Source organism: Carcharhinus amblyrhynchos, chromosome 6, assembly GCF_965287045.1.
Source record: "Carcharhinus amblyrhynchos chromosome 6, sCarAmb.v2.hapA, whole genome shotgun sequence".
NCBI classification, from domain to species: Eukaryota; Metazoa; Chordata; class Chondrichthyes; order Carcharhiniformes; family Carcharhinidae; genus Carcharhinus; species Carcharhinus amblyrhynchos.
The window spans coordinates 75,345,607-75,372,704 of record NC_137329.1 but is presented as its reverse complement, the minus strand read 5'-3'; the positions used below and the strand labels follow the sequence as shown (position 1 = coordinate 75,372,704).

Here is a 27,098-nt window from a genome sequence, read left to right as displayed (position 1 = left end):
CTCAACTCCAGACTCAACCTAGTGAATATCCTCTGCAGCTTCTCCAGTGCCAGTATATCCTTTCTCAAAAAAAGAACAAAACTGTACACAATACTCCAGGTGTGGCCTCACCAGCACCTTATACAGCTGCAACATAATCTTGCTGTTTTTAAACTCCATCTCTCTAGCAACGAAGGACAAAATTCCATTTGCTTTCTTAATTATCTGCTGCACCTGCAAACCAACTCCAACACCCAGGTCCCTTTGCACAGCAGCATACTGCAATTTTTTACCATTTAAATAATAGTCCATTTTGCTGTTATTCATTTACCAACATTGTACTCCATCTGCCAGACCCTCGCCCACTCAGACTATTTATATCCTTTTGCAGACTTTCACAATCCTCTGAACACTTTGCTCTGCCACTCACCTTAATGTCATCTACAAATTTTGACACCACACTTGGTCCCCAAATTCCAAATCATCTATGCAAATTATAAACAATTGCAGTCCCAACACTGATCCCTGAGGCATACCACTGATCACCACTAGTCACTGATTGCCAACCAGAAAAACACTATTTACCCTCGCTCTTTGCTTTCTGTTAACTAATCCTCTATCCAATGCTAATACATTACCCAGAACACTATGCACCTTTATCTTATAGTCTTTGGTGTGGCATCTTGTCAAATTCCTACTGGAAATCCAGATACATCACATCCACAGGTTCCCCATTGAGAACATTACATATGCAGTGGACAAAAAATTCCACCAAATTTGTCAAACATGACCTACCCTTCATGAATCCATGCTACATCTTCCCAATGGGAAGTTTTATATCCAGATGTCTTGCTATTTCTTCCTTGATGATTGATTCAAGCATTTTCCCTTCTACAGAAGTGAAGCTAACCTGCCTTTTGTCTACCTCCTTTTTTACAAGATGGCATCACATTTGCTGTTTTCCAATCTGCAGGAACCACCCCAGAGTCCAGCGAATTTTGGTAAATTACCACTAGTGCATTTGCTATTTCTCCCGCCATCTCTTTTAGTACCCTGGGATGCATTCTATCAGGACCAGGAGACTTGTCAACCTTTAGCCCCATTAGCTTGCCCAACACTACTTCTTTCATGATAATGATAGTTTCTAGGTCCTCACCTGCCATAGCCTTCCTGTCATCAATTTTTGGCATGTTATTTGTGTCTTCCACTGAAGACTGACACAAAATACTTGTTCAATGCCACTGCCATTTTCTCATTTCCAGTTATTACATCTCACTGCTCATCCTCTAAAGGACCAACGTTTACTTCAGCCTCTTTTTTGTTTTATATATTTGTAGAAACTTTTGGTATCTGTTTTTATATTCTGAGCTAGTTTACCCTCATAATCCATCTTACTTATTTTTATAGCTTTTTTGTGGCTTTCTGTTGACCTTTAAAGATTTCCCAATCCTCTAAGTTCGCACTAATCTTTGCCACTTTGTATGCATTTTCTTTCAATTTGATACTTTCCTTTATTTCCTTAGATATTCATGGTTGATTATCTCTTTTTCTACAGTCCTTCCTTATCACTGCTTTATACTTTTCCTGAGTACTGTGAAAGATCGCTTTGGAAGTCCTCCACTGTTCCTCAATTGTCCCATGATAAAGTTTTTGCTCCCAGTTTACCTTAGCCGACTTGTCCCTCATCCCTTTGTAGTCTCCTTTGTTTAAGAATACAGTGGCAGGGCAAAAAAGTCAGGGGGAGGCAGATGGAGGACTGAAATGACATGTGAGGGGAAGCTCAGGATCATGTTCAAGGACTGAATGGAGGCACTCCACAAAGCGTTCACCAGGTCTACATCTGGTACCCCTGAAGAAGAGGAGACTATACTGTGAGCAGTGAATACAGTGTACTAAACAGAAAGATGCACAAGTAAATGGCTGTATCATTTGGAAATGCTGGCTTTTTCTCACATAGCCATGGTTACAGATGCCAAATGCAGCATGTCAAAATCTGCTCCAAATGACATCAATTGAATTTGAATAGATAAATAAGTAAATCTGGAACTTTCTGGTCTGTATGGCATCATGTTACATCAGACTTTGCCCACAGGGGCTATGGAAGGACCATCCCTGGCAAATTAGGACAAAAATTGTCCTAATTCTTGTTAAAATTATGTTATCTCTGCAGTTTCATTTACTGCTTTCATCTATTTGAATTCACTCAGATGTAACGTGTAGTGCATTTATTACTGCATATATTTAGTTTTTGGCACCTTCACTTCATGAACGTATCACCTATACACTTCTTCATAACTGTCATAACCAGAACATGATCGAGACACTACCAGTAAATTGTGAAATAATGCACCGTGCTTTCAAATATTGTCCAACAAATATCCAAATGTTTGGTAGCTTGTGCTACTAAATAAACCTGTTGGGCTTTAACCTGGTGTTGAGATTCTTCTTATTGTGCCTACCCCATCCAACACTGGCATCTCCACAAAACATCCATGATAAACAGCAGTTTGGAAACTCTGTCTCCATCTTTCACATTATACTTCAAACACTTCTGAAGGCATTCCACTCAGATTTGTCAAAAGAACATCATGCAAATCAGCAACAGAATGGTTTACCCCATTCCCTCCTGATTTATATTTGGTTGATCCCATGTCACTAATCAATGAGAATCAGGGAGAGGTCAAGTCCAGTCTAATATTGATACTTCAACCAATTCCACCAAAGTGGTGAACTAACTCTTTGCTGTTAATGGGGTCTTGCAGTATGTAAATTGGCACCCACATTTATCTACACAGCAGATGTGACTATACTTTAAAAGTAATCAACTGGTTGTAAATTGATTTGGAACTTCTGGGAGATGAAAGGTGTGATATAAATACAAGTTGGATCATTATTCTCGTTAAAATAAGTGGTTGAATAATGTACCAGTTAAGCTACATGCATGCGGTATATTGCAGCTAGCCATACCTGATGAAGGTCACTGCCGATTGCATATTCTTGGAAATAGCCAGGTGCTGCCGAGGATGCTCGAATTGCCTGCCACAGTTTGTACTGACAGCCACCCATATAGCGCGATCTTACACTGGGAAGATGATTGTAATTCCTGAATACGAATGCTTTCAGTGGTGTCCCTTTGTTTACTATGGTACTTACAGCTGCCACCTGAAAAGTCAAATAAGATAAATATTTAACTGCACGACTTAAAAGAATAAAATGACTGTCTCAATTTTTGTGAAGCACTGCATTAATTTAACCACTGATCCCCGTATGTAATGCATCAGCCTGCAGCTCAAGTTGTGTTTTTTCAATCCCATTCTACCATATATCATTGAATTTTTGTCTTCGGATTCCGGCTAATAACTGACAAAGGTTACAATCAAAAATTCTCTCCATGCCGCTTGGTTTAAAATGTTTTCACAGTAGTGCTAAGCATTCTGCAATATGAAACATCAATAAACTTTATTTTAGTTGAAACAAAAATCATAGAGTGTTGAGTTTAGCAACGCTTCACTTAAAGTTTATATTTGCCCCCATCCCTTTTGCTTCTCTTAGTGTGTATCTCATTGGGTCATGTGCAGCCAAGCAGGCAGACAGTTCATTTTCATTATCATACATCTATGCTATTCCTTGTACAGCTGCTACGTGATGCGAAGCACTTGCCTTGTCTTAGCAATAGCTTTTCTATAAGGTAGTGGCAAGCAGGAACCAGGCATTACACCGTAGATAAATGGCCTTTTTTTAAAACCGGGAACTTGGCAGATGAAGGTGGATAAGGAGGGTGTGGCTACAAAATGCCACAGTGGCAACCCTCAATTTTATTGCCACAACGCAATGTAACTGAGCAACATTTTCATTCAATGCCATCCTCAAACACCTACTTAGAACAAGGAATTAAATGTTCATAGAATCATAAAATCCTACAGTGTAGAAGGCAGCCATTTGGTCCATCGAGTCTGCATTGACCACAATCCCACCCAGGCCCTATCCCCATAACCCCATGTATTTACCCTAGTTAGTCCCCCTAAGGGGTAATTTAGCATGGCCAATCCACCTAACCCGCACATCTGTGGACTGTGAGGGGAAACTGGAGTACCTGGAGAAAACCCACGCAGGCACAGGAAGAATGTGCAAATTCCACTCAGACAGTGACCCAAGCTGGGACTCAAACCTGGGTCTCTGGCGCTATGAGTCAACAGTGCTAACCGCTGAGCCACCGTGCTGCTTGATTTATCTTCATTACAAATATATTAAGCACTGTGGCTATAATTATACCACATGGACTGCAGCAGTTCAAAAGGCGCTCACCACCACCTTCTCAAGGGCAATTACAGATGGGCAAGAAATGCTCGTCTTGTTTGTGATGCTCACATCTCATCAAAGAATAAACAAAAATATTTTACTTGGAACTCTAAACAATGTTATTCCTTCAACACACAATTTGTACTATACCAAGACCAGATGTATTTTTGACCCAGCAGTAAACATTTATGGCGCAACTTTTCCATGTAAGATTTCCATTTCAGAGATTCACATGGATTCTGCAGTTAGCTCAATGAATGAAGTCCGTACTGACTTTCAGGCACTCAATACAGTGAGTCACTTTTTACCATGGGCTTCAGGACTCCAGTGTCAGGTCTCGTGCCTGCACTCACCACCAGCAAGATCAGCTCAGTGATTACATTACAGGAGGCTTCCTAATTGCTACTTATAAGCCCACCTTAAAACTAGCGACCAGCAAAGGTGGATGCTGCCGAGAAAGGTTGGAGACTCCAATGTGACCTTACCAGCAGAAATAATAAGTTCAGGGTGGTCGTGTGGGCAGGTCCCACCGATCATCCCGCTCATGGAGCCTTCAACTTTGCTGACCACCCCCGCTGCCCCCCACCTCTCCATCCTGGGTTGCCACAGGGAAGCTGCCATGAATCTGACATGCCCCACATGGTGGCAGGCCACTTGACTGTTGCCAAGGTGCTGACTGCCCTGTATAATGGCCTTTGATAACAGTATTCTTAATTATGAAAATCTGCTGACTGTCTCTGTCAAGCAGGCAGCTCACCTGCCTTGCAGACTGGGCCACCATTGGGAAATTTGAAATTTCCCATCAGCAGGACAATGGAGAGCTGTCCCCACACAGATTGCTGGGATTTTATTTTTTAAAAACATCCTCCCTGCCTCCATTCCCACCATCCAGGGGCTGGCAAAATTCAGTCCAGTATGTCAACCCTAAATAGGAAAATCAATCTACTCAACCTTTGCCTTGTTTAGCATAAATATTACCACAAATCATGCAAATTATAATCCAAGAAAGCTCTCCAGGATGATGATATAAACTTTCCTTTTCCAACGTTCCACCTCTGTGGCCAATTTAATACTGAGAGGTTCTTCAGTTTCAAGTACATAGCTTTCCCCTTCAATGGTTTACTCAAAAAACTGAGGTTAAATGTGCATTTTCACTGCTTGGGTCCAAACTTAATAAAAATCAAGAGGATTGAACCTACAACATTCTTCACTTATAAAATCAAGCAGAGTGTACTTTTCTCCGAGATATTGTGGAACTCTTTCTAAATTTATATTCCTTAAAAAAAATTCCTTGAAATTCAGCCATTCATATAAAAACACAATTACACAGAAATATTGAGAGTAACAATGCTAATCATAGTATTAAAATAGGATTACACTTAAACATTTGATTTATTCGTGAAAAACACTATTACTGCAAACAACACACTTTCCTACATAGAAAGCCAAGACGACTCATTCCTACGGTTAGATGAAACTGATTGGAGAAAACATGGGGGAGCATGGCAGAGCATAGAGAATCCTGATGGAACAAGTTTCACACTTTTGGGGGGACATTTTTGTTTTGAACAAAGAACAAAGAAAATTACAGCACGGGAACAAGCCTTCGGCCCTCCAAGCCTGCACCAAACATGCTGCCCGACTTTTACTTACTCCAGATTGCATTCAGTAATCTTGTGCACAGGAGAAGCATTCAATCTTTCTCAGTTTCTGTTCTGGCTTACATGATTTACAAACTCCCTCTTCTCTCTCCCCCATCTACCAAATCATGCTTTCCTAATTCTCATAGATATCTCACAATTGTATGTGACTCCATACATGATGATTTTGAGTGGTGCTCAGCAAGCTTCAGTACTTGGAACTGTTGTTAATCTTAATCCACACTACTGAGTTTGATAACAAGATCAAAATCATCGCAGTAACCAGCCAAAGTAGTTAACAATCAGACAAGATTTAAATTGATGATTTAAATTTGGACAGCCAAATGACATTTTAACAGGGATAAACAAAAAGTATTGCACATATATATGATAAGCAGGTCTGGGGTGGCTGACAGAGTATCAAAAAGGGACGAGACAATGATGATAGTGAACCAGTTAAGTCTATCTATAAGAAAAGACAATCAAAACAAGTAGATAGAATCCTGAAATACTTCCAGGACAGTAAGGCTCCAGAGATTATGCTGGTATTTTATAATGCACTAGTCATTACAATTATTATACTGACCATGTGCAGTTCTGATAATGCCACTTGTTGGAGGGAAAACGGAGAGACCAACCCAGCAGATTACTTGTATAAAGGCAAATTAGTTATGAGCAAAAACCAAAGTTTGAGCTCTAAAATTTTAGTCCAGTTAAGCTTCTGTTAAGTGCTATAAAAATTTTGCTATGTTAAAGTATTTTATTGTAATCTAGAATTAAGATCTTGAAGTTTCATTGAGGAATATAAAATATTAAAAAGGTATATATTAATGAGGTAAATCCAGAACATTACTTCATGTTCAGCAGGAAAAAGTAGGCCAAGGGAAATTTAAATTAAATTATTAAAAAGTGCACTTAAAACATATTAGAAGCAACATACTTATTGAAGAAGTGCTAAATATAATGAGCCTGAAAAGCAATGAAGCCAAAGGTGTTAGTAATGTTAACTTTAGTTGCATATTGCAACGTGAGTAGAAAATGGTTAAGCTACCATGGGCCAAGAGGCCTTTTCCCACCCACGTATTTTGTGGTCCCAATGGCGTCACATAGGAGCAGTTTGTGACAGGAGTGACAAAACAACAGTTAGGAACAAAAGCATTGGTTCATTTTTTTCCTTTTCTAGCTTAGAAAATGAAGGCCAACACACCTGCCCACTGGAATAGAGTACAAACAATGTAGATCAGAGATAGGACTCAGACCCTCGACTTGAACTGCACTGAACAGTGAGTTATTCACCAAACATCAATCCCACATGTCTTCAAAGAACAAGTAAATCCTATCCAGAAGATACTTAATTCTTAAAACAAATTATGGAATTTTCCATAAAGAAGGTATTCAAGAGTGATCATAGAATCTTCACAGTGCAGAAGATACCATCCGGCTCATCGAGTCTGCACCAACTCTGTCAGAGTATCTTGTCCGGGCGTCTCTCCCACACTAAACTAATCCTTCTAACCTGGACACTAAGGGATAACTTAGCATACCCAATTGACTTAACCTGCACATCTTTGGACTATGGGAAGAAACCAGAGCACCCGGAGGAAATTCACAGACATGGGAAGAACATGCTAACGCCACACATACAGTTATCCAAGGCTGGAATTGAACCCAGGTCCTTGGAGCTGTGAAGTAGCAGTGCTAACCACTGTGTCACCATGCTGTGATGAAGAGCAAATTTAGCAATGGATTCACGTGATCACATTAATCTGCATGTGATTTAATGAAACATGCTTACTGCCTGGGAATGGCTCACACGACCTCTTATCTTTCATAATGTACACTGTGAAACCCAAACAGATAACACCATAGTAAGCTGTGTAGTTGGGACCAAAAAGTTCAAAAAGTGACAGACTAAATAGGTAGGCAAAATGTGGCTGATGGATTTCCACGTGAAAAAAAAATTCAGGTCATTTACTTTCAATCCAAGAATGACAGATCAGAAAGTTTTCTTAATGGGTTGAGATTAAGATCTGTGGTGAGGCAAAGAAATGTAAGAGTCTGTAAATACTAATACTACAAATTGGTGCAGGGAAGCAAAATAATAATCAGGGCCAAACTTCAAAGCTCCAAATAGTTTACAAGAACCTTTCTTTAAAATATATTATTCAGCATTCATAAAAAAAATTTCCCTTGACCCAGGCATTTTTTGTTGTAGCTCCGTGCTCAGAAGTAGATCAGAAATATACAGGAATGCAATTTTTCAGCTGCAGAATTCTTTGCATTCTCGTTTTCTGAACTATTTTAATTTAAAACCTTCCTGAATCCATTTTTAAATTTTAAAGCAAAGACAAATCAAAGATTATATACTGCTCTCACCTCTGAATAATTTCTATAATAATGGAATAGCTTTTACAACACTGCTGAATATATTTGTATGTGAATAAACCCCATTTTAAAACAATTCACTGAATAAATACAGTTTTCACCACACTTATACATTGTGGAAACGTGAATTAGGATCAGAAACAGCACTAATGAGAGAGATGCTTGCATAGTAAATTTGCAGAATATAACAAGGGGCCCACTTTGACAGAAAATAGAGATAGATTAAGAAAATGTTCTAAAATGATATATAAAATTTACCTAAAATTACCAGCATGGTTTAAAGTCAATCTGAATAATGAAAAGCTAATTTCTTTATTGCATTATTTTCCAACTGAAACTTTGTTGATTATATTCACCCATTTATTTTCTACTGGTCAGCATTAATCTTAATTACCTTGGGTAGACAGTTGATGCATTTTCTGATGAAAATTAAATATGGACTGTGTTGCAGCTAATCCTAATTGATCAGTCTCATGATCTGAGGAAATTATCAAGGCACCAGTTCAAAGGTTTTAGTTGGCAGCTTAGCATATTGCAATCCAGTTGGCCAAAACAATGTCTACAGGGTTCTCTGGCCTAACAAAAGAGACTGAGAAAGCTTTTAAAATGGCTAAATGGAAAGACTTTGAAATGAACCTAAAAAACAAAATTCTATTAATGAAATTAGTTGTCTCCAAATTTACATTTAAATACTGATCAAAGAAGTGGTTTGATTGTTTGAAACAGCATTGTTTTGTATACATGTAGACTGCTGTTTTTATCATACTAAAAAATTCAGTGCATTATCTCACACCAGTATAATTTTTATTCTAGTTCATAGCACACAGATATAATACATTCCGTTTCTTCACCTCAGCTTGCTAGTTAGTTGCCATATGGGGCAATAACTCCACATTAATGTTGAATGAGGCTTCTTCCAGCACCACACATTTACTACGTGCCAAAGGCTCACCTGTCTTGACTGATAGGCTTAGAAATGACTAGAGAAAATAAAATTGCTGACCTTGCAGTTTCCAGGAGAAATGATAAGCAGCAGAACTTTATAATTACAAAGGCTTTGTAGATATCGCAAAAACACATGATTTTGAAGCAGCATCATGAACTGGCCACTGTTCTAATAAAAATCTCTATAATGTTACTCTATAGTGCAATGTGGTATTGAGTTACAGTGCAGTGAGGTCCCAAAGCCTCTGCAGTATTGCCAATTTCAGCAGAGCAACCATAAATATTGCCTGGCCATGGAGGAATAAAATGACAAACGTCTATATTCCTGATCATGGTTGGAGATATAAACGAGTAGAAGTTCAGTCAAAGCCAGTAACAGCATTACAACTACCACCAATGTTCTCTCTCAATGTTCAAGTCACATCCATGTACATTATTCCTAATTGAACGGAACTGTTTGTCCAGCACTTCTTCGCAGCAGTTTTTGGTACAAAATTGAAGCCAAAACTGTCATGTTTGGTTTGATGCAATTTGCTGTCTATGATGCCATTTGCCATGACCAGTCCGTAGTTTACAACTTGGCTTATCCTCATGATTATAACTTACTTAAAGGTATCACATCACACCCAAAACCTTCACCGTGTAGTAAGTATACTGAGTAATTTAACTAAGTAATATATACTGTTACATATATTTCCCACCTCTCTTCTTCAACCTTCTCTTTACTCCAGAAGACATCTTTGATTAAACCACTTAATCTCACTGGACCCAAAAGGACAAAGGGGAAACACCACAGGACCCCAGCAATACAGCTTTTCTAGTTCCAATACCTAAGCAGGAGGGTAGGAAATAATTTTGGTAACACAATTAACTTTTTTATTGGTACTTGGAGAGGTAAGTTTTAGGGATAGGAATGGATATTAAAGTTTCCAGATCAAATTAAGAACATTTCTTGTGAATAATAATTTCACCTCATTTATACTGAACCAATTCAAAATGATAAGTTACTAATGTCACTGACAGAATGTATCTCATCTTTTATTGTCCATAATCAGTATGTTTTGTATGGAAAGTTTATGTTTTTGTTACCCTTTGAGTGTGTATTCCAATTAACACATGCATGCACCCACCCACAAACACGTGCACGCACACACACCCCCCACCCGTGGTTCTTGAATGGATGCGAGATTTAAAATTGAAATATGGCTGTTGTAAACTAATGGGGTCATAGCAGATTGTGAGGTTTTTTGTAGTCAAATATCTAGGAGTTTGGTTCCTATAAGAACTTTGAAACCAGAACATTAAGTACTTTGGCTGTTAGATCACTTGCAGCTAGTTTTAGAGTCTGGATCTCTGATTGGTTGACGAATGACAGTTCTAATGAACTGCTGGATCAAGGTTCAATAACATGACTGCTGGGTTAACATTTCTGAGGCTCACCCAGTTTAATTTGGAGGGGAGGGGCCCATGCGATACAAAGTAAAGTTGATAGTAGTCACTGCACCTTTGTCTTATCTTTCATTCAGTATGAAAAAGTTAAACAAGCAGTCTGGAAACTTGAAGTCTTTAGGTGGAACCAGAGCCATCCTTAAATGGAAATGTGTGAATTCCACAAATGGCTGTGATCACTTACATCCACATTGAATCAAGCATTCATCGAAGACTTAACAGTTAGTAGTCGAAATGCCAAATATTACGTGCTTTGCACCAAGCCTAACAGCTTCTTTGTGAACAATTTTTGGAAGGTTTGACTGAAAGAATATAACATGCCTATACTGAGCTTGACAATAGGAATTGCTGTTGTTTATGTACTATAGTGCTCTTTTCTCTGTGATCTGTCAATTCTCTCAGGTATGGGCATGTGACTAGAATACTGGAAAATTCATGCTCCAAGTAGTTTGATATTTTGTGAGCTCAGCCAAGCAATCCCTACAAGTTTTGATTAAACTGTATTCACAGATGGCAGCAGGACCTGATGATGCTTAATGTGGTACAGCCAGAACTGGTGGCAAAGAACCATTTGTCTGCCAAGCCTTTCAGGTTCATGACCATTGAATTTAAGGGAGCAAGATGAGGGCTGTATCAGGGGAACAGCCAGCCTTACATAACCAGGGTCACAATCTGTAAACCCAGAGGAGTGAGCACTACCATCTAAACCAAGCTGCCACATGTAGTCGTGCTCACCATCCCTCAGATAAAACACCCCAGTTGGAGGACAACCTGCCAGGAGGAAAGATCAAGGAATAGTTTGAATTGCATAAAGAGAGCTCTATATACCTTTATCTCCAAACAAGAATATCATTTTTGATTGAGTGTACATACCTACAAAATAATATTTTAACACTGCATTTGATACAATGGTACTGACTCTCAGAACAACATCTGTATCCACAAAACAAAAATCTTAATCACAAAAAGATTAAATTTCAATGCTTTTATTGCACAAAGCTATATAGGATTAAAGCTAAAACATTAATCTTTAAAGTCGAATTTCCAACTCTCTTATAGTTCCCCTTTTCCCAATCATCCTAAAAGTGTATACATTAGCCTTCTCATGTCTCCCTCAATCAAAACCTCACCACCTCCCCCCTCTCCTCTCCTGGAGCAACACCTTATCAATTTTTCCACTGGTTACAATTTTCACCCAAAGACTCACAGCAACTCAGGTATTGAAGTAAAAATGATACAAGTCACAGCTAATGCAAATACCTTGGTTAAAGTTATAAATTTAAGCTTAATCTATTTTGCAAATTGTCCATTCAGTACATAATACTGCTTAGCTTCACCTGGCACTAATTTTAAAAATAAGCAATCATTCCATGATGTCTCGTTATATTCACGTGCTTGAAGTAATTGGGTTGCTTCCAGACTTCTGTTATCATGGCCAAATTTCTTTCTATATTTTCTCCGCAAAATTGATCATCTCTAATTGTGCTGAAATAAAATTCTACTCGGGAGTATTTACCAAAATTATTTCCACTAAGACAAAATACACATTTCAACCTGGTACTAATGAGATTCAGTTTCAAAAGACTACAGTACATTTTTTTCATTGAAAGACTGCTGGCAATGATTATAACAGTACACAAGATATTAAGTCAGTCCACCAAGAACAAGTGCATTTCAGAAATTTACAACACAAAGGATAACTCACCTTAGGACTTTTAGGATTCCTTGCAGTTTGAATTAAAAGTTCTTCACCCATTCTTTCTCTATAATTGAGAACATTATTAGCCATGGTTATAAAAGATCCGAACTCCAAGCTAAACCTCAACAAAAGATAAAACTACAAGGAGTTGAATTATTCATCACTGCTGTGTCAATGTGCATTTCCCAGATCTTGTCACTCAATGAATTTGTTCATTGAGGGTAGAGCAATGAAATAGTAATGTGACTGAATAGCTAAAAGTAGTGCAGTTCTACAAATGGTGGTCTTCGAATAAAAGAAATGCAGGTCAGTGAGCATCCTTATTTAATTAAAATCAAAATGATAAAGAATTAATTTCTAAATTCAAGTTTTGGTATTATAATGCTTTGACAACTGCAAACACTAAAGCTTCTGAAGATGCTAGGGAGGGAGTCAAAAGAACTTTGACTTTTAAAGCTTTTATATGCTGTACATTTTCTAAAATCTTTTTGAGGGTATTGAAGAAAATGTGCAACTTTCTCGGGTGCATTTTGCCTGAAATATTTAGAGAATTCCTTGCTCTTACAAGTATTCACTATATTCCACACAAGAGTAGCTCAATTCTTAACCAAGAGAAAGCCCAAGGGCATTTTCATAATTGAAGGATTTATGGCTTCACCAGTTATTCATTTTCCTTTCCCTTATAATGCCAGGCTCCTGGGACAATTAGCGACGAGAGAGGCCAGCTGCCCTAAGTGCTGTTTTTTCCCTCTGTCCCCAAAACTATTAAAAGGAAGATCTCACAAGGATAGTTATAAGCTATAATTGCACCCTGAAAATCCACAAGATCTCTTGATCTGCACATTTACCTGATCTACAGTGTGGTTAGATAACTCTGGCCCAGTCAAGACGGTTATTTTTAAGTGAACTTAGGCAACAACAATTTCTGCAAGTACTACAGGATGAGATAGTCCTGAGTATTGTTTTTCCTGTGCTAATATTCTTAGAGGGAGGCCATATGGTCCTGGGGGCAGTGTCGTAGCAGCAAATCTCAAAAGGACTCGTGTCAATTTTACAAGAGCGTACTAAGCAACAGCTTCCAATGAGGAGATGCAGAGGCTACAATTTAAAAAAAATGTTCCTGAGGAATAAAACATTTGTTTTCAGTCAATGTTGGAAAGATAAACCCGATTTAAGAAGCTTAATTACTTCAGCAGACCAAGCCGCTGTATTAGTGCCGTTTATTCAACTGAAGTAATTTTAACATGGGACATCATTCTCACAACTCCTTTATTGCAAGGAGACTGATGCTACAGAAAATCAGCCTCCTTTTAAATCACTTCTCTTATTATACTGGCACATTTACTGATGTGTCTGCCACCCTAAACGTCTATCTCTGCTTAGTCACAGCTAACTGCTGAGTTTTAAGGCTCTATTACTGGAGATAAACTGAAATCCAAAAACTTACTTCAGTATCTTTTCCCACGGCTCACTCTCATAAAAGGCATGATTCCAGCCCATTTTCATTGTTCCAACTATCACATTCTGTTTGAATACATCACTTCCTAACTTCCGGTACATTTCCTCACAATCATCCAGTGAAATTTGGAAAAACCCCAGCATGAATGCCAGTATGGCACCTGAAAATAAAAATTGCAAATTAATAAATTAAGTCCAATTTAAAAATTATAATTAGGTGGCACTGCATTTACAGACTTTGACCTATCCATCCAGTTAAATTAGGAGTGGCTTTTGACAGTGCAATGCAAGGCTGAGAACCAATGGTGGCAGCAACTTGAGAGAATCAAGATAAGCACACAAGTTGTACATTAGCACTTTACAGTTAATTACCAACAATATGTTGGCACCAAGATGCTAAATGAACTCACTGACAACTTGGAATTTATTATGATGGTGAACAAACAGCCTTGGTAAAAAAAAATCAGTGATGGCATTTACCTAGTAATTACAGATCAGTTAACGTAACCTTTACAACCTGAAAAGTTCCTGAAGAAAATGCTTACAATTGCATGGCACTCGAGGCAATTCAAAATACAGTAAGATCCCACAAACAACAATGTGAAAATAACTGGAAAATCTGTTTGAATGATGTTGGTTAAGAGATAATGATTGAAACACCCGAGAGAACTCCCCTACTCTTAATTAAATGAAGTGTGATAGTTCACTGTCAGCTGAAAGGTCAAAGGGGATGTTAGCTTAATGTCTCATCTGAAAGATGGCACATCTGATCGTCAGCACTCCTACAGTGCTGCACAGAACAGTTGGCCAAAATAATATAGTTTTGTTTCAGGACTGGAACTTGAACCCAGGCTCGGAGAATGCTGCCACTAAGCCACAACCAGCATTCCACAGGATGCTATTAAAGAACATAAATGTCCTGGGGACCAGTCAGCAGGCTATTAGAAGAAACAGATAATTAATAAGCTACTGAACTAGATTAATTCAATAGATGGAGTTTACTTAGATTTCCAAAAAGAGGCGTTTGACAATGTTCCTCATGTAAGCCTATAAAAGAACACTAAAACCTCATCAATTATTTGACAAATTGTCATCAAGAATTGAGAACTGGCTGGTAACAGAAAATATTAATAAGTAGAAAATTTTCTATGATGGGAAATGCTAACCAGTGCAGTTCCATGGGGGTGTGTTGCCAGACCCTGCTATTTCCCAAATTTGTGAATGATAACACTACTAAATTTTTTAGCGATGCTGAGCTCTCTGGGTGATAACAAGGATGAAGCAGATCTCAAGATAACCAATTAAATGGAGAACATGAGATACGTGAATAAACTGGGCATTGCATGTGGGAACAAATTGCAGTGGACATGTATAAAATTGACAAGTCCTATTTTCTGGAGGCACTGCAATATCATGTGAATCCAGCCTAGGTAGAGGGGATGAAGGTTTGCCTGTCTGTCACATGGAAGGGTTCAATGTGAAACTGGTTTTCATTAGTATCAGCAGAATTGCTAAAGCATCCAGTCGGTAACGAACTGCAATGTTAAAGAAAGCCTTCATTTGTAGAGACAGAAAAATATTCTGGATTAATAATACTCAGAAATCGTCTAGCCTGTGGGGGGTCAAGTATTAAATGAGGCAAACCCGAAACGAGAATTGGCCTCAAACTCATCTGTAAAATGTCACCACAGATTCTGATAAATTGTCAACTGAAACAGATGAGTTTGAGGCCTGAACTGGAGCATGGCAAACAGATTAGCAAGAGTGACCAGAATGTCTGGAAACTAAAGGAGTTAAATAATCAAGAAAAATCTTCCCCAACAAAATTTAGATATATTGGAGCATGACTGAGGATAAACATGATTTAGGTTTTCACAGTAATGTAGAGGTTGAAATAAGCCTGATTTTTAACATGCAGTTTGAGTACAGGATGAACAGATACAAATACAAAATTCACAATGCTGGAGAATAAACTTTGTTTCTTATACGAGCTCATCCTTCCCTCACTTTTCATTCTTAATAATGGAGATGAGAAAAAGACTCGTGGACACGATAGCTAACACTGAATTGATTGGTATGGTTAAAATGAAGCTGGATCAATAAATGATGGGGATGACGGCAGATGGAGGAGTCTGTGGGGGAAGAAAAAGATACTGACAGCATTGCTGGATTCTTCCTTTAAAAATAAAAGGGGAATAAACTCAATTTTCCTAAAGAAAGGAATCAACTGTTTATCTGGAAGGCATATCCATAGAAGAATAAACACACACAGGTTTGGACTGAGCAGACTTGGTAAGCCAAGACACCTTTCATTGTTACTCAGTTTCATACACTATTAATCACTGAAGAAAACAGATCAGTAAGTTATTTAAAATGCTTTCATTTTTTAAAAAAGGGAAACAAAAAGATGTGAAATGCCATAATTAATTTTAGGTAGAATTCTTAGAGGAGATGTTCAATTCCTTAATACGTTAGCTTCCTCATTCTAAAGGCCCTGCTTGACTTGAAAGCCTGGATAGCTTATTGTGCATCTAGGCATTTGCTAATTATAAAGTAAGATTCTTCCCCTTGAAGGATGCAGCAGGAATCATCATATCTATCTTTCCTTATGTTTTGTTTACTTGTATAGGACATAGAATCAAAGCGCTGAATCTAATGCATTAGATTGGTATTATTAACAACTAGTGCCCTCTAGTGTTTAAGAGGAGCACTCGGCATAAATTTGGTAGAATACACTTCCTCTATTATATAACAACTTTACACAGTAAAATGTCTCAAGACACTTCACAGTAGTAAGGTTTGGCACCATTGTCACATAAGGAGATATTAGGACAGATTACCAAAAGAATGGTTAAAAGAGGCAGGTTTTAAGGAATACGCTAAAGCAGAAAAGACAAGTGGAGGGAATTCCAGAGCTTTGAGTGTTGGAAGCTGAAGGCATGGCTGCCAATGACAATGCAATTAAAATCAAAGATATTCAGGAGGAAGAAAACTGGAGAACCTGGAGGGTTGTAGGCCTGAAGACGGTTACAGAATGGGGAGCAGCAAAGAAATGGAAGAATTTGAAAAGAATGAGAATTTTGAAATTAAGATGTTGCTTAACCAGGTAATCAGTTCAGTGAGCACAAAGGTGACGTGTGAACAGGACTTGGTACGAGTTTGCATACTTGCACACTAGATACAGAAATGGAAAGGAAATAGAGTTTATGATATTACAGGGAGATAAAAAAGGTATATGATGCTTCAAAATAATTTTTTGGCAAATTGTTGCTGCTAATAAATAGTATATCAACTTGTTTTAAAACCACGTAGCATCATATTGATCAAACCTTTCAATTGATTGATTTTTTTGGGGACATTAACTTCAATTTGATGCATTAAGGAGTATTTTCTTCATGGATTTTGTTTTATTATTGTCACATGTATTAGTGTACAGTGAAAAGTATTGTTTCTTGCGCGCGACACAGACAGAATGAGGGGCAGGGTGACACCACCTTGTTATTCCATAAATGTTGGTCAAGGACTAACCCCCTACACCGGTGCACACGAGCCCTACTTCTCAGTTACATTTATAGCTTCATAAAGAACTTGAAGGGAAAGTTAAAGTTTGACTAGAAGTTTAAGTGTGGCACAAATAGAAATCCATAGAATCCCCACAGTGCAGGAGGCCAGTCAGCCCATCTAGTCTACACAGACCCTTCAAAAGCACACTCTACTCAGGCCCTATCCCCATAACCCTGTGCATTGATCACAACCAATCTATCTAACCTGCACATCTTTGGACACTAAGGGGCAATTTAGCATGGCCAATCCACCTACCCTGCACATCTTTAGACTGAGAGGGGAAACCAGAGCACCTGGAGAAAACCCATGCAGGCACAGGAAGAATGTCCACACATATAGTCATCCAAGGCTGGAATCAAACTCAGGTCCCTGGCATGATGATGGAGCAGTGCTAACCATTTTGCCACCGTGCCACACGTTGTTGGTAAAATCAATCCGTCATCCATGAGCAATGACTACTGTAGTACCATTAATAAATAGCAACCTACAGATTCCTACACAGTTGAGCTGTGGTCCCAAAATTACAATTAGTAATACACAAAGTAAGGTAGTAAGGGATGCAACATGACAGAAAAATCTAGCTGAGCCTGGTACCAGTGAGGTAAGTTTGTCTTTTTAGTGTTGGAAACTAGCAGTATTATATCTTCTAGATGGCAGATGTGTTTCAATGGGAAAATATGCTTCACCACCAAAATTCATCCAGCAATTTTATTACAGCATAGTCACCAGACTGTCCAGTCACAGGTCCAAACTGTCAAAGTAAATTTAGGACTGATGCTAGGTTAAGTTCGTGTTCCATAAAGAATGATCAGTGTAATGAACATTTGCATGCAGCCGAAGTAAATTCCTTTGAATCAAAATCATATGAGGAACAACACAATGCTCTCAAGGAAATAAATAGAACTGATAATAGGTTATCAGTGGCTGAATGGCATGCTTAGTTATATTGAGACTTAGATTCTTGCCTCAACATGTAACCTACCTGTGCTCACCCCACAGATGTAGTCAAAGAGTTGATAGATTTGCTTTCCAGTTAGTTCTTCAAGTTTACGAAGTGTCTGAAGAGCAACCAGTCCCCTGTAGCAAACAAAATATTTCTTTCAACACTTGCTCAATCTATTTTCATGCCCTAGTTCAGGCCTTTATGGTGAATGTAAGAAAGAATTTCTAAACTAAATGGTGTAGCAAATATTGTTGCTACAAACACCATGTTTCATTCTATTTGTTGCAAACAAACATTACTTTTTAATGCTCCCATCTCAAATGATATACAATTTTTTAAAATCCAATTCAATCAAGTCCAATTCAGAGTCTCAACAAGTTGAGACATTCCCAATCCAAGCTAAGACAGGGCTCTCACCTCCTGTCTTGAGCTTGATCTACATGATCCAAGCTGATTGGAGTAGGCATAGCTCCTCCTCCCAGGCTTGATCTCATTTGCATCTTAGCCAAAAGGCTGGGATGCCGCTTTTAAAAGCTGCTTCAAATAAAGCTAAAATGTAACCTAATGTACAGCATGTCGATACTATACTTGATCTTAAATGATATACAAATTCAACAGATCTGCAGATTATTTACCATTGGTGAAAGTCACATTTGGTGTGAAGCACCGAATACATAATGACTCACCACAAATCAATGCAGCTAACTGGGAAACTGTTTTGTATGTGTTCAAATTGTGTCAAATTAGTTATGTTTCATATGGAGCATTTGCACAAAAATCAATACTAACATTGCTGAAACAATGGAGGGCTTCATAATGACATAGAACACTCAAGGTGGGCAGCACGGTAGCACAGTGGTTAGCACTGCTGCTTCATAGCTCCAGAGACCTGGGTTCAATTCCCGGCTCGGGTCACTGTCTGTGTGGAGTTTGCACATTCTCCCCATGTCTGCATGGGTTTCCTCTGGGTGCTCCAGTTTCCTCCCACAATCCAAAGATGTGCGGGTTAGGTTGATTGGCCGTGCTAAGAAATTGCCCCTTAGTGTCCTGGGATGTGTAGGTTAGAGGGATTAGCAGGTAAATGTGTAGGGATATGGGGACAGGGCCTGGGCGGGACTGTGGTTGGTGCAGACTCGATGGGCCGAAGGGCCTGTTTCTGCACTGTAGGGTTTTATGGTCGTTGAACATAGTGGAAGATGCAATAATAACCTAAGTGACGACATAGAACTAAGATAAAAGCAAATTATTGCAGATACTGAAATCTGAAACAAAAATAGAAAATGCCAGCAGCTCTGACAGCATCTAGTCAGATTTCTGATAAAAGGTGATCCTGACTCAAAACATTGGCTCTATTCTCTCTCCACGGATGCTGTTAAACCTCTTGAGACTCTCCAGCATTTTCTGTTTTTGACCACATAGAACTATTTGGTCCCAAATGAGTCTAATATCCTAGCAATAAGCCAGACTTCTGAAATTTACCCAACAGCTCTCTGGGTTCAGTGCATTTGACAAAGTTCTGCAAGAACAACTCCCAGGAATGCAGATCTTGCTGGCAAAATTGAGACAAGGGTTGACTGATTGCATAAGAAAAGTCAACACAGGGAAGAGGATTCAGCCCATTATGCTGAATATATGGATAATCACTATGATAGTCACTATCATTTACACACCACCTAACTGATCCTCAATTCTGCAGAACAATTTGCCTTAGCCGAAAAAGTGTTTCAAACATCTCTATACGCTCAATTTAGCTCTCAACAGATGGCGTACTTTGTGGAAAGATCAGAAAAAAACATTTAAGATGGAAAAGGGAACCCATAACGTTGTAAATAAAGACTACATCAATGTTACATACTTTATTTAAATTGTAAAAGGGTCATGGCTTTGTTTTCTAAATGGAAGCAATGCCTGCTATTAGTCAAGTGCATTTGGTCTTTTTGTCCAAATGATCTGCAGGAAATGCATATGAAGTATAAATTTAAAATAGCTTCTGTCGTTCTGCCAAGAAGGCATGAAAGAAAATATATACCTACATCACTCTGGCTACCTCATGAATGTTTTAAAAATATAATGGACAAGAACTTTTACACTTTGTGAAGCCATGACTAGTAATGACTCACACAAAAGGAATTTTTAGCCTTCAGAAAACCACAGCAGCCTTGTTATCTCTAAAGACCTGCTAATGACCCCCACACCAAGCCCATCCCATGATTGCAAAAGAAATGCCCAAAGCCCTGTTTGCATTTCTGAGATGGAGCCCTGGCCAATGCAATCTGTCTGCAAGCACAAAAGAAGGACCCAGAAACTTTAGTAAACCTATTCATGGATGAAACATCAACTGTCTCAAGAATCCAGACCAGGAATTTACATCGTTTGTCAAAGGGGAAGAAATGGGAGTTACGTCACACGATTCCCCCCAATTGCTAGAACCTGTAATATTGCTTTGCGGAGCAAATTAAAGCAATATATTGCGTTCCGTCAACAGAACAGCAGAACTAGAGCTCTGTCCAAGTCTTGTCTTTATCAACATTGTTCCAGCTGAAACGTCTGAACTTCTGTACCTGTGGATACTACAAAACTACATTTCTGCATGTTTCGTCCATTGGAAAAGTGGATCATCCTGCATCAGCTTCAGTCTGCTGACCTCTCTGAAGGATTACACGACTTTCAATTCCGGAGACATGGGAAAACAATGAGCTGTAGTGCCTGAGGGGAATGTGGGGGAAGAGCTCACCAGGTAGTAGTTGAGAAGAGGGGGGTACCCCAAAGATATGTTGGGGAATTCCCTTTGGAAGTTCCGAGGTAAGGGTTAGCATGGCAATTGTTCAGAAGTGCAACCTTCCTCTGGACACAACACTGCATTGAGATCCATCCAAAAATGCAATTCAAATTACAAACTTCAAGTGGTTCCAACTGTGATACCCAGCTGAGCTTTATGCTTTACTTCTCTATGGCTCAATAGTTCTCATTTTGTATGGAGCCTTCACCTTGTACCTCTTTTGTTCCTTCATCCCTTTATATTGTATGAAGTGTGGGGAACGGAAGAAATCAAAAACCACCTTTCAGTTTACAGATGGGTGGTGAGAGAGAAATCAGGGCTGTTTGAAATTAAATCCCCACCTGTCTGTAACACTTAGTGTTCGCCAGAAAAGACATACCATCTTCGTGGGTCTTTAGGGCCAGAGTAAACAATAGAAAAATTATTTAATTAATTTTTCAGACTACATGGGGAAAGTTGAGACAGAGTTACTAACTATAAAGGCTGTTATATGGGCTTAAGAAATAGGAGCAGTAAGTCATTTGGCCCTTTGAGCCAGCTTTACTATTCACTAAGATTATGGCTGATTTGATTATGGTCTTAAGTTCTCTTTCCTTCACATCCCCATAATCCTTGATTTATTTATAAATTAGAAGTTGAAACCAGCCTTGAATTCATTCAATAATTCAGCCAGCCTCCACTGCTCTCTGGGATAAAGCATTCCAAAGACAAATTCAGAGAAAGTGCCCGTCATCTCAGTCTTAAATTCCTTTTAAACTGTGTCCCCCTGGTTCTTGATTCTCCCAAGACAGGAAACATCCTCTCAGCACCTAACCTGTCAAGCCCCACCAGAATCTTACGTTTCAATAAGATCACCTCTCATTCTTCAAAACTCAAAGGAGTACAGACCCAACTTACTCAATCTTTCTCTCTAGACAGCCATTTCATTCCAGAAATCAACCTAATGAACCTTTTCTACAACTATACCCCTCTTCAAGTAAGTTGACCAAAATTGTATAGAATATACGAGGTGCCATTTCACTAATGCCCTGTAAAGCTGTAGCAAGACTTTCTTACTTTGATATTCTAATCCTCTTTCAATAAAGGCCAACATTTTGACATAACTTGAGACGGAATTAAAAGTCACGTTGACAAATGCAGGTTAATTAAGGAGTGTTAGTATGGGTCTCTTAAATGAAAATCATGTTTAACCAACTTGCTGGAGTTTTCTGAAGAAGTTATAAAGCAGGTCTATGAATACAATGCGATTAAAGTGGGGTATATGGACTTTCAAAAGGCTCTTGATATAATGCTATACAGACTTGTGAGCAAAGTTATTGCACATGGAATTGGTTCAGTGACCGAAAACAAAAAGCAATGGTTAATTGGAAGATTGATAGTGGAATTCTCCAGGGGCTGGTACTGGGACCCTGGCTTTCCTGATAAATAATGATCTAAACTTTGGTGTATTGGGAACAATTTAAGAACTCCCAGATTTTACAAAACTTGGAAGCTTTGTAAAATGTGTGGAAAACACTGTACACTTTCAAAGAGGACACAGACTTCTTGGTAGAATGGGCAAATTGGTGGCAGATGAAGGTTACTGAGGAGAAACGTGAGGTGAACATAGAACCCTACAGTGCAGAAACAGGCCCTTCGGCCCATCGAGTCTGCACCGACCACAATCCCACCCAGGCTCTATCCCCATACCCCTACACATTTACCCGCTAATCCCTCTAACCTACATATCCCAGGACACTAAGGGGCAATTTTAGCATGGCCGATCAACCTAACCCGCACATCTTTGGACTGTGGGAGGAAACCCACACAGACACAAGGAGAAGGTGCACACTCCACTCAGACAGTGACCTGAGAAACGAACCCAGGACCCTGGAGCTGTGAAGCAGCAGTGCTAACAAATGTGCTACATTTAGTAAGAAGAACATAACATAAAGGGTATTACTTGAAAAGGAGTGCAGGAGCAGAGGGACCTTGTGCAAGTCATTAAAGGTGGCAGAATTTGTCAACAGAGTAGTTAATAAAACAAAAAGTATCCTGGAGCTTTATTAATTGGGGCATAAAATACAAGAGCAAGCAGATTATGTTGAACTTGTATAAACAATTGTTAGACCTCAACTCAAATACTGTGTACAGTTCTGGGCACCATATGAAGGGTGTGAAGGAATCGAAAAAAGTGCAGAAGAGGTTTACAAGAAAGGTTCCAGAGGTGAAAGGTTCAATTATGAAGACTGGAGAAGTTAAGACTCTTCTCCTTGTAAAAAAAGAGAGGAGATTGGATAGAGGTATTCAAAATCATGATGGGTCTGGACAGAATAGATAGGAAGAAACTGTTTCTATTTATGAAAGGATTGAGAACGAGAGGACACAGGTTTAAAGTAAAAGATGCAATGGCGATATGAGAAAAAAAAAGGGTATTCAAACAGTGAGTGATTAGGGTCTGGAATGCACTATGAGTGCAGTGGGGGCAGGTTCAATTGAGACATTCAAGGAGGAATTAGATGATTATTTGAAAAGAAACAAATCAGCAGGGTTATGGGGAGAAGGCAGGAAAATATCACTCAGAGAATTGCTCAGTCATCCAGTCCAGACATGATAGGCCAAAAGGCCTCCTTCTGCACTGTAACAATCCTGTGATTTGCCTTTCCCACTTCTCACTGCAAACGCCTGCTAACCTTTTCTGAGTACTGCACAAAAGCATCCAGATCATTCTGTACCAGGTCTTAAGAAAGTAACTGAACCTTATCGAAAAAGCTCTCGCTTTCTCCCTTTGTCAGAGCTGACAAAGATGCAGGACAAGATAGGCCTCTCATCACTGCAAAGGATGCAACTCACAGACCTTTATGATGTGGATATGCCAGTGTTGGACTGGGGTAAATACAGTAAAAAGTCTGACAACACCAGGTTTCAGTCCAACCGATTTATTTGATAGTAAATTCACTAGCTTTCGGGTTAGCCCCTTCGTCAGGTGAATGGAGAGTTCTGGCCTCAGACAGAGCATATAAAGCACAGACAGTTTACAGATTACTGATTAGAATGCGAATCTTTACACCTAACCTGCTGTTCAAGTCTTAAAGTGGCTAACAAAAAAGTGGCCTCTTTAAGACTTGAACAGCAGGTTAAGTGTAAAGATTCGCATTCTAATCAGTAATCTGTAAACTGTCTGTGCTTTATATGCTCTGTCTGAGGCCAGAACTCTCCATTCACCTGACAAAGGGGCTAACCCGAAAGCTAGTGAATTTACTATCAAATAAATCGGTTGGACTGAAACCTGGTGTTGTCAGACTTTTTACTGTATAGACCTTTATGAGAGACATTTGGGGTTGACAAAATGGGATTGCATCTCCCAGATCTAAAGAAACAGCCTATGTAAGGTTAACAAGATGTTCTAGCAAGAGATAAGCAGAAAAATGACTTCATAGACTAGGGGCTGGAATAAGAGCAGTATACTTCAAACACCTGCCCTTTGGCAATGGAAACTTGAGACCAACTAACAAGTAATTGGCATGAGACATCCATCAGCCCCCAAAGATAACATGTAAAAATGTATACTTATCAAGGAAATATGTCAGAAGAAGCTCTAAAGTTGCTGGATTTTGTTGAATACCTTGATCAGCCGAAAGATGTGGAAGTGATTACTATGGCAGAGCATACAGATCAGATGGCTGTTCTGTCCATCCGATCCTGGATCAAGAAACCTTCTCAGCTGTTATATGCCTCCTTCTATTTATTCTGATAATGTGTTATATTTGAAATGTTGCTGATCAATAAACAAACCACTTCAAATCTTTAAGCAGAACCACTTGCAATTTCTCCACTCCTGAGTAAATTGTTACCCCAGAGGAGTCAGAAGGAGAGTCCCTCACTGCTCAATTCCTATACTCTGATTTACATTGAAATCCAAAAGAATTAGCCAACTTCGATCCACAGGTCACTCGGTGAGGGCTTTTAACAAGGAAATGATTAAACATGTCACTCTAGACCACGGCAATCTGTACTCTCAAAATTCTTCTTGCTGTTCAGCTGGGTTCAATTGCAATTATTTTTCTATCTTTTAACTTTTTCTTTGGACTGGTTCATCCGGTTTTAAAAACAGCCAATGGCAATCTTGTTCTTTCTTTTAACCAGTCATGTCTCCCTGCCCACTTGCACGGTCATTGGAAAACGCAACTTTTACTTGAGTGGAGGTGCCAAAGGAATCATAACAGGCAGGGAATGGGGACAGGCCATGCAAAGGCCTGTTGATCTCAGGTGGGATCATCTGGCCTTGGGGCGAGCATGGCCAGAAATTCCCATCCTACATCTCAGACAGACTGAAAAATTTTGCTACAAAATAGGGGCAATGAGTGCCTTCAGCTTATGTTTGTGTCTGATGTTTGGAAGAAAGAGATTTCCCTCTCTTGCAGTTTAAACTGAAGAGTGTGAAATCTTCCCACAAGCATCTGCTGGATCAGATTTACACAGTAAAGGCTTAGAAAGTTTCTATTAACCAGAAGGCAAGCTTAGTCCCTAACCCTGAGTATGTTGTGAATCTTTCAGTTCTTTCTAAAGAGAGGATAATACCTAAATGACTGTTGCTAATAAACGTTGCTCAGTTACTCTATGAAAAGCTAATAATGATTGTTGTTACCTCATAAAAGAAAATTACTGTGGATGCTGGAATCTGAAACCAAAAGAGAAAATGCTGGAAAATCTCAGCAAGTCTGGCAGCATTTGTAAGGAGAGAAAACAGCTGACGTTTCGAGTCCAGACTACCCTTCGTCAAAGCTGTTACCTATTTTGTATCCACTAAAATTCTAAACTTTAGGCAAAACTGATTCCACTTTTGTTCCAAACAAGTGGGTCTTCATCCCCAATTCTCTTTCCTGGGAAATCTGACTTCAGCATTCCTAATATATCAGTGTGAATGTTCACACTGTCCCATAAAGTTTTTGAGGAAATATGCCTATTTGCGCAGATTGGCAGACGTGTTGGACAACCAACCAACATGATCTGTTAAGTGGGTTGAAGTCATCTTTCAATGGAGCATCCTTAAGAAACCATTATTCCATTGCTGTGATCTGAATTCATACCTCAGTCCAGTAAAAGTGCGATATAACTGATGAACTTTCCTTCCCCACTGTACTGACAGTGATTTTAACTTATAGGCCAGAATTTTACCAGCATGCCAGCCCCGATTCCGGAAGTGGGCTTGGCTCAGAGAACGGCAATCTCCATTGGCCGCAGGCGGGATTGTGCAAAACATGGGCAGACACATTCCACCCATTATGTTGTGTAATGGCAAAGTAACTTCACTTTGGAAGAACCAAGCAGAAGCTAAGTAACAATCAACCCTCCTATAAGCCAGTAGCGTTCTGCAGGGATTTCTGTAGTCATGATGTGGGTATGCCGGCGTTGGACTGGCGTAAACACAGTAAAAAGTCTGACAACACCAGGTTTTAGTCCAACCGATTTATTTGACAATAGACTCACAAGCTTTCGAGGTTTCCCTCTTCGTCAGGTGAATGGAGAGTTCTGGCCTCAGACAGAGCATATAAAGCACAGACAGTTTAGAGATTACTGATTAGAGATATTCTAATCAGTAATCTCTAAACTGTCTGTGCTTTATATGCTCTGTCTGAGGCCAGAACTCTCCATTCACCTGACGAAGAGGGAAACCTCGAAAGCTTGTGAGTCTATTATCAAATAAATCGGTTGGACTAAAACCTGGTGTTGTCAGACCTTTTACTGGGATTTCTGTAGCCAGTGGTGTTCCACAAGGATCAGTGCTGGGACCTCAGTTGCTTGTCATATATATAAATGATCTGAAGGAAAACATGGGGGGTCTGATTAGTGAGTTTGTGGATGACATGAAGATTGGTGGAGTTGCTGATCGTGCTGGGGATTGTCAGAAGATACACAGGCTATAGACAGATTGGACATTTGAGCACAGAAATGGCAGATGGCATTCAATCCGGACAA

At 39.2% G+C, this 27,098-nt stretch overlaps 1 protein-coding gene across 2 annotated transcripts in view; it reads right to left on the bottom strand.

Moving 5' to 3' along the window:
- The window catches only part of pnpla8 (patatin-like phospholipase domain containing 8), a 73,581-nt gene that overhangs the window by 14,467 nt on the left and 32,016 nt on the right, over positions 1-27,098 (bottom strand). For both annotated transcript variants that reach the window (XM_080190687.1, XM_080190686.1), the window contains exons 5-8: positions 18,401-18,495; positions 13,844-14,015; positions 12,403-12,460; positions 2,947-3,141 (exon numbers count right to left, since the gene is read on the bottom strand). In XM_080190687.1, coding sequence (XP_080046813.1) covers positions 2,947-3,141; positions 12,403-12,460; positions 13,844-14,015; positions 18,401-18,495 — 520 coding nt within the window. The remainder of the gene's footprint in view (positions 1-2,946; positions 3,142-12,402; positions 12,461-13,843; positions 14,016-18,400; positions 18,496-27,098) is intronic.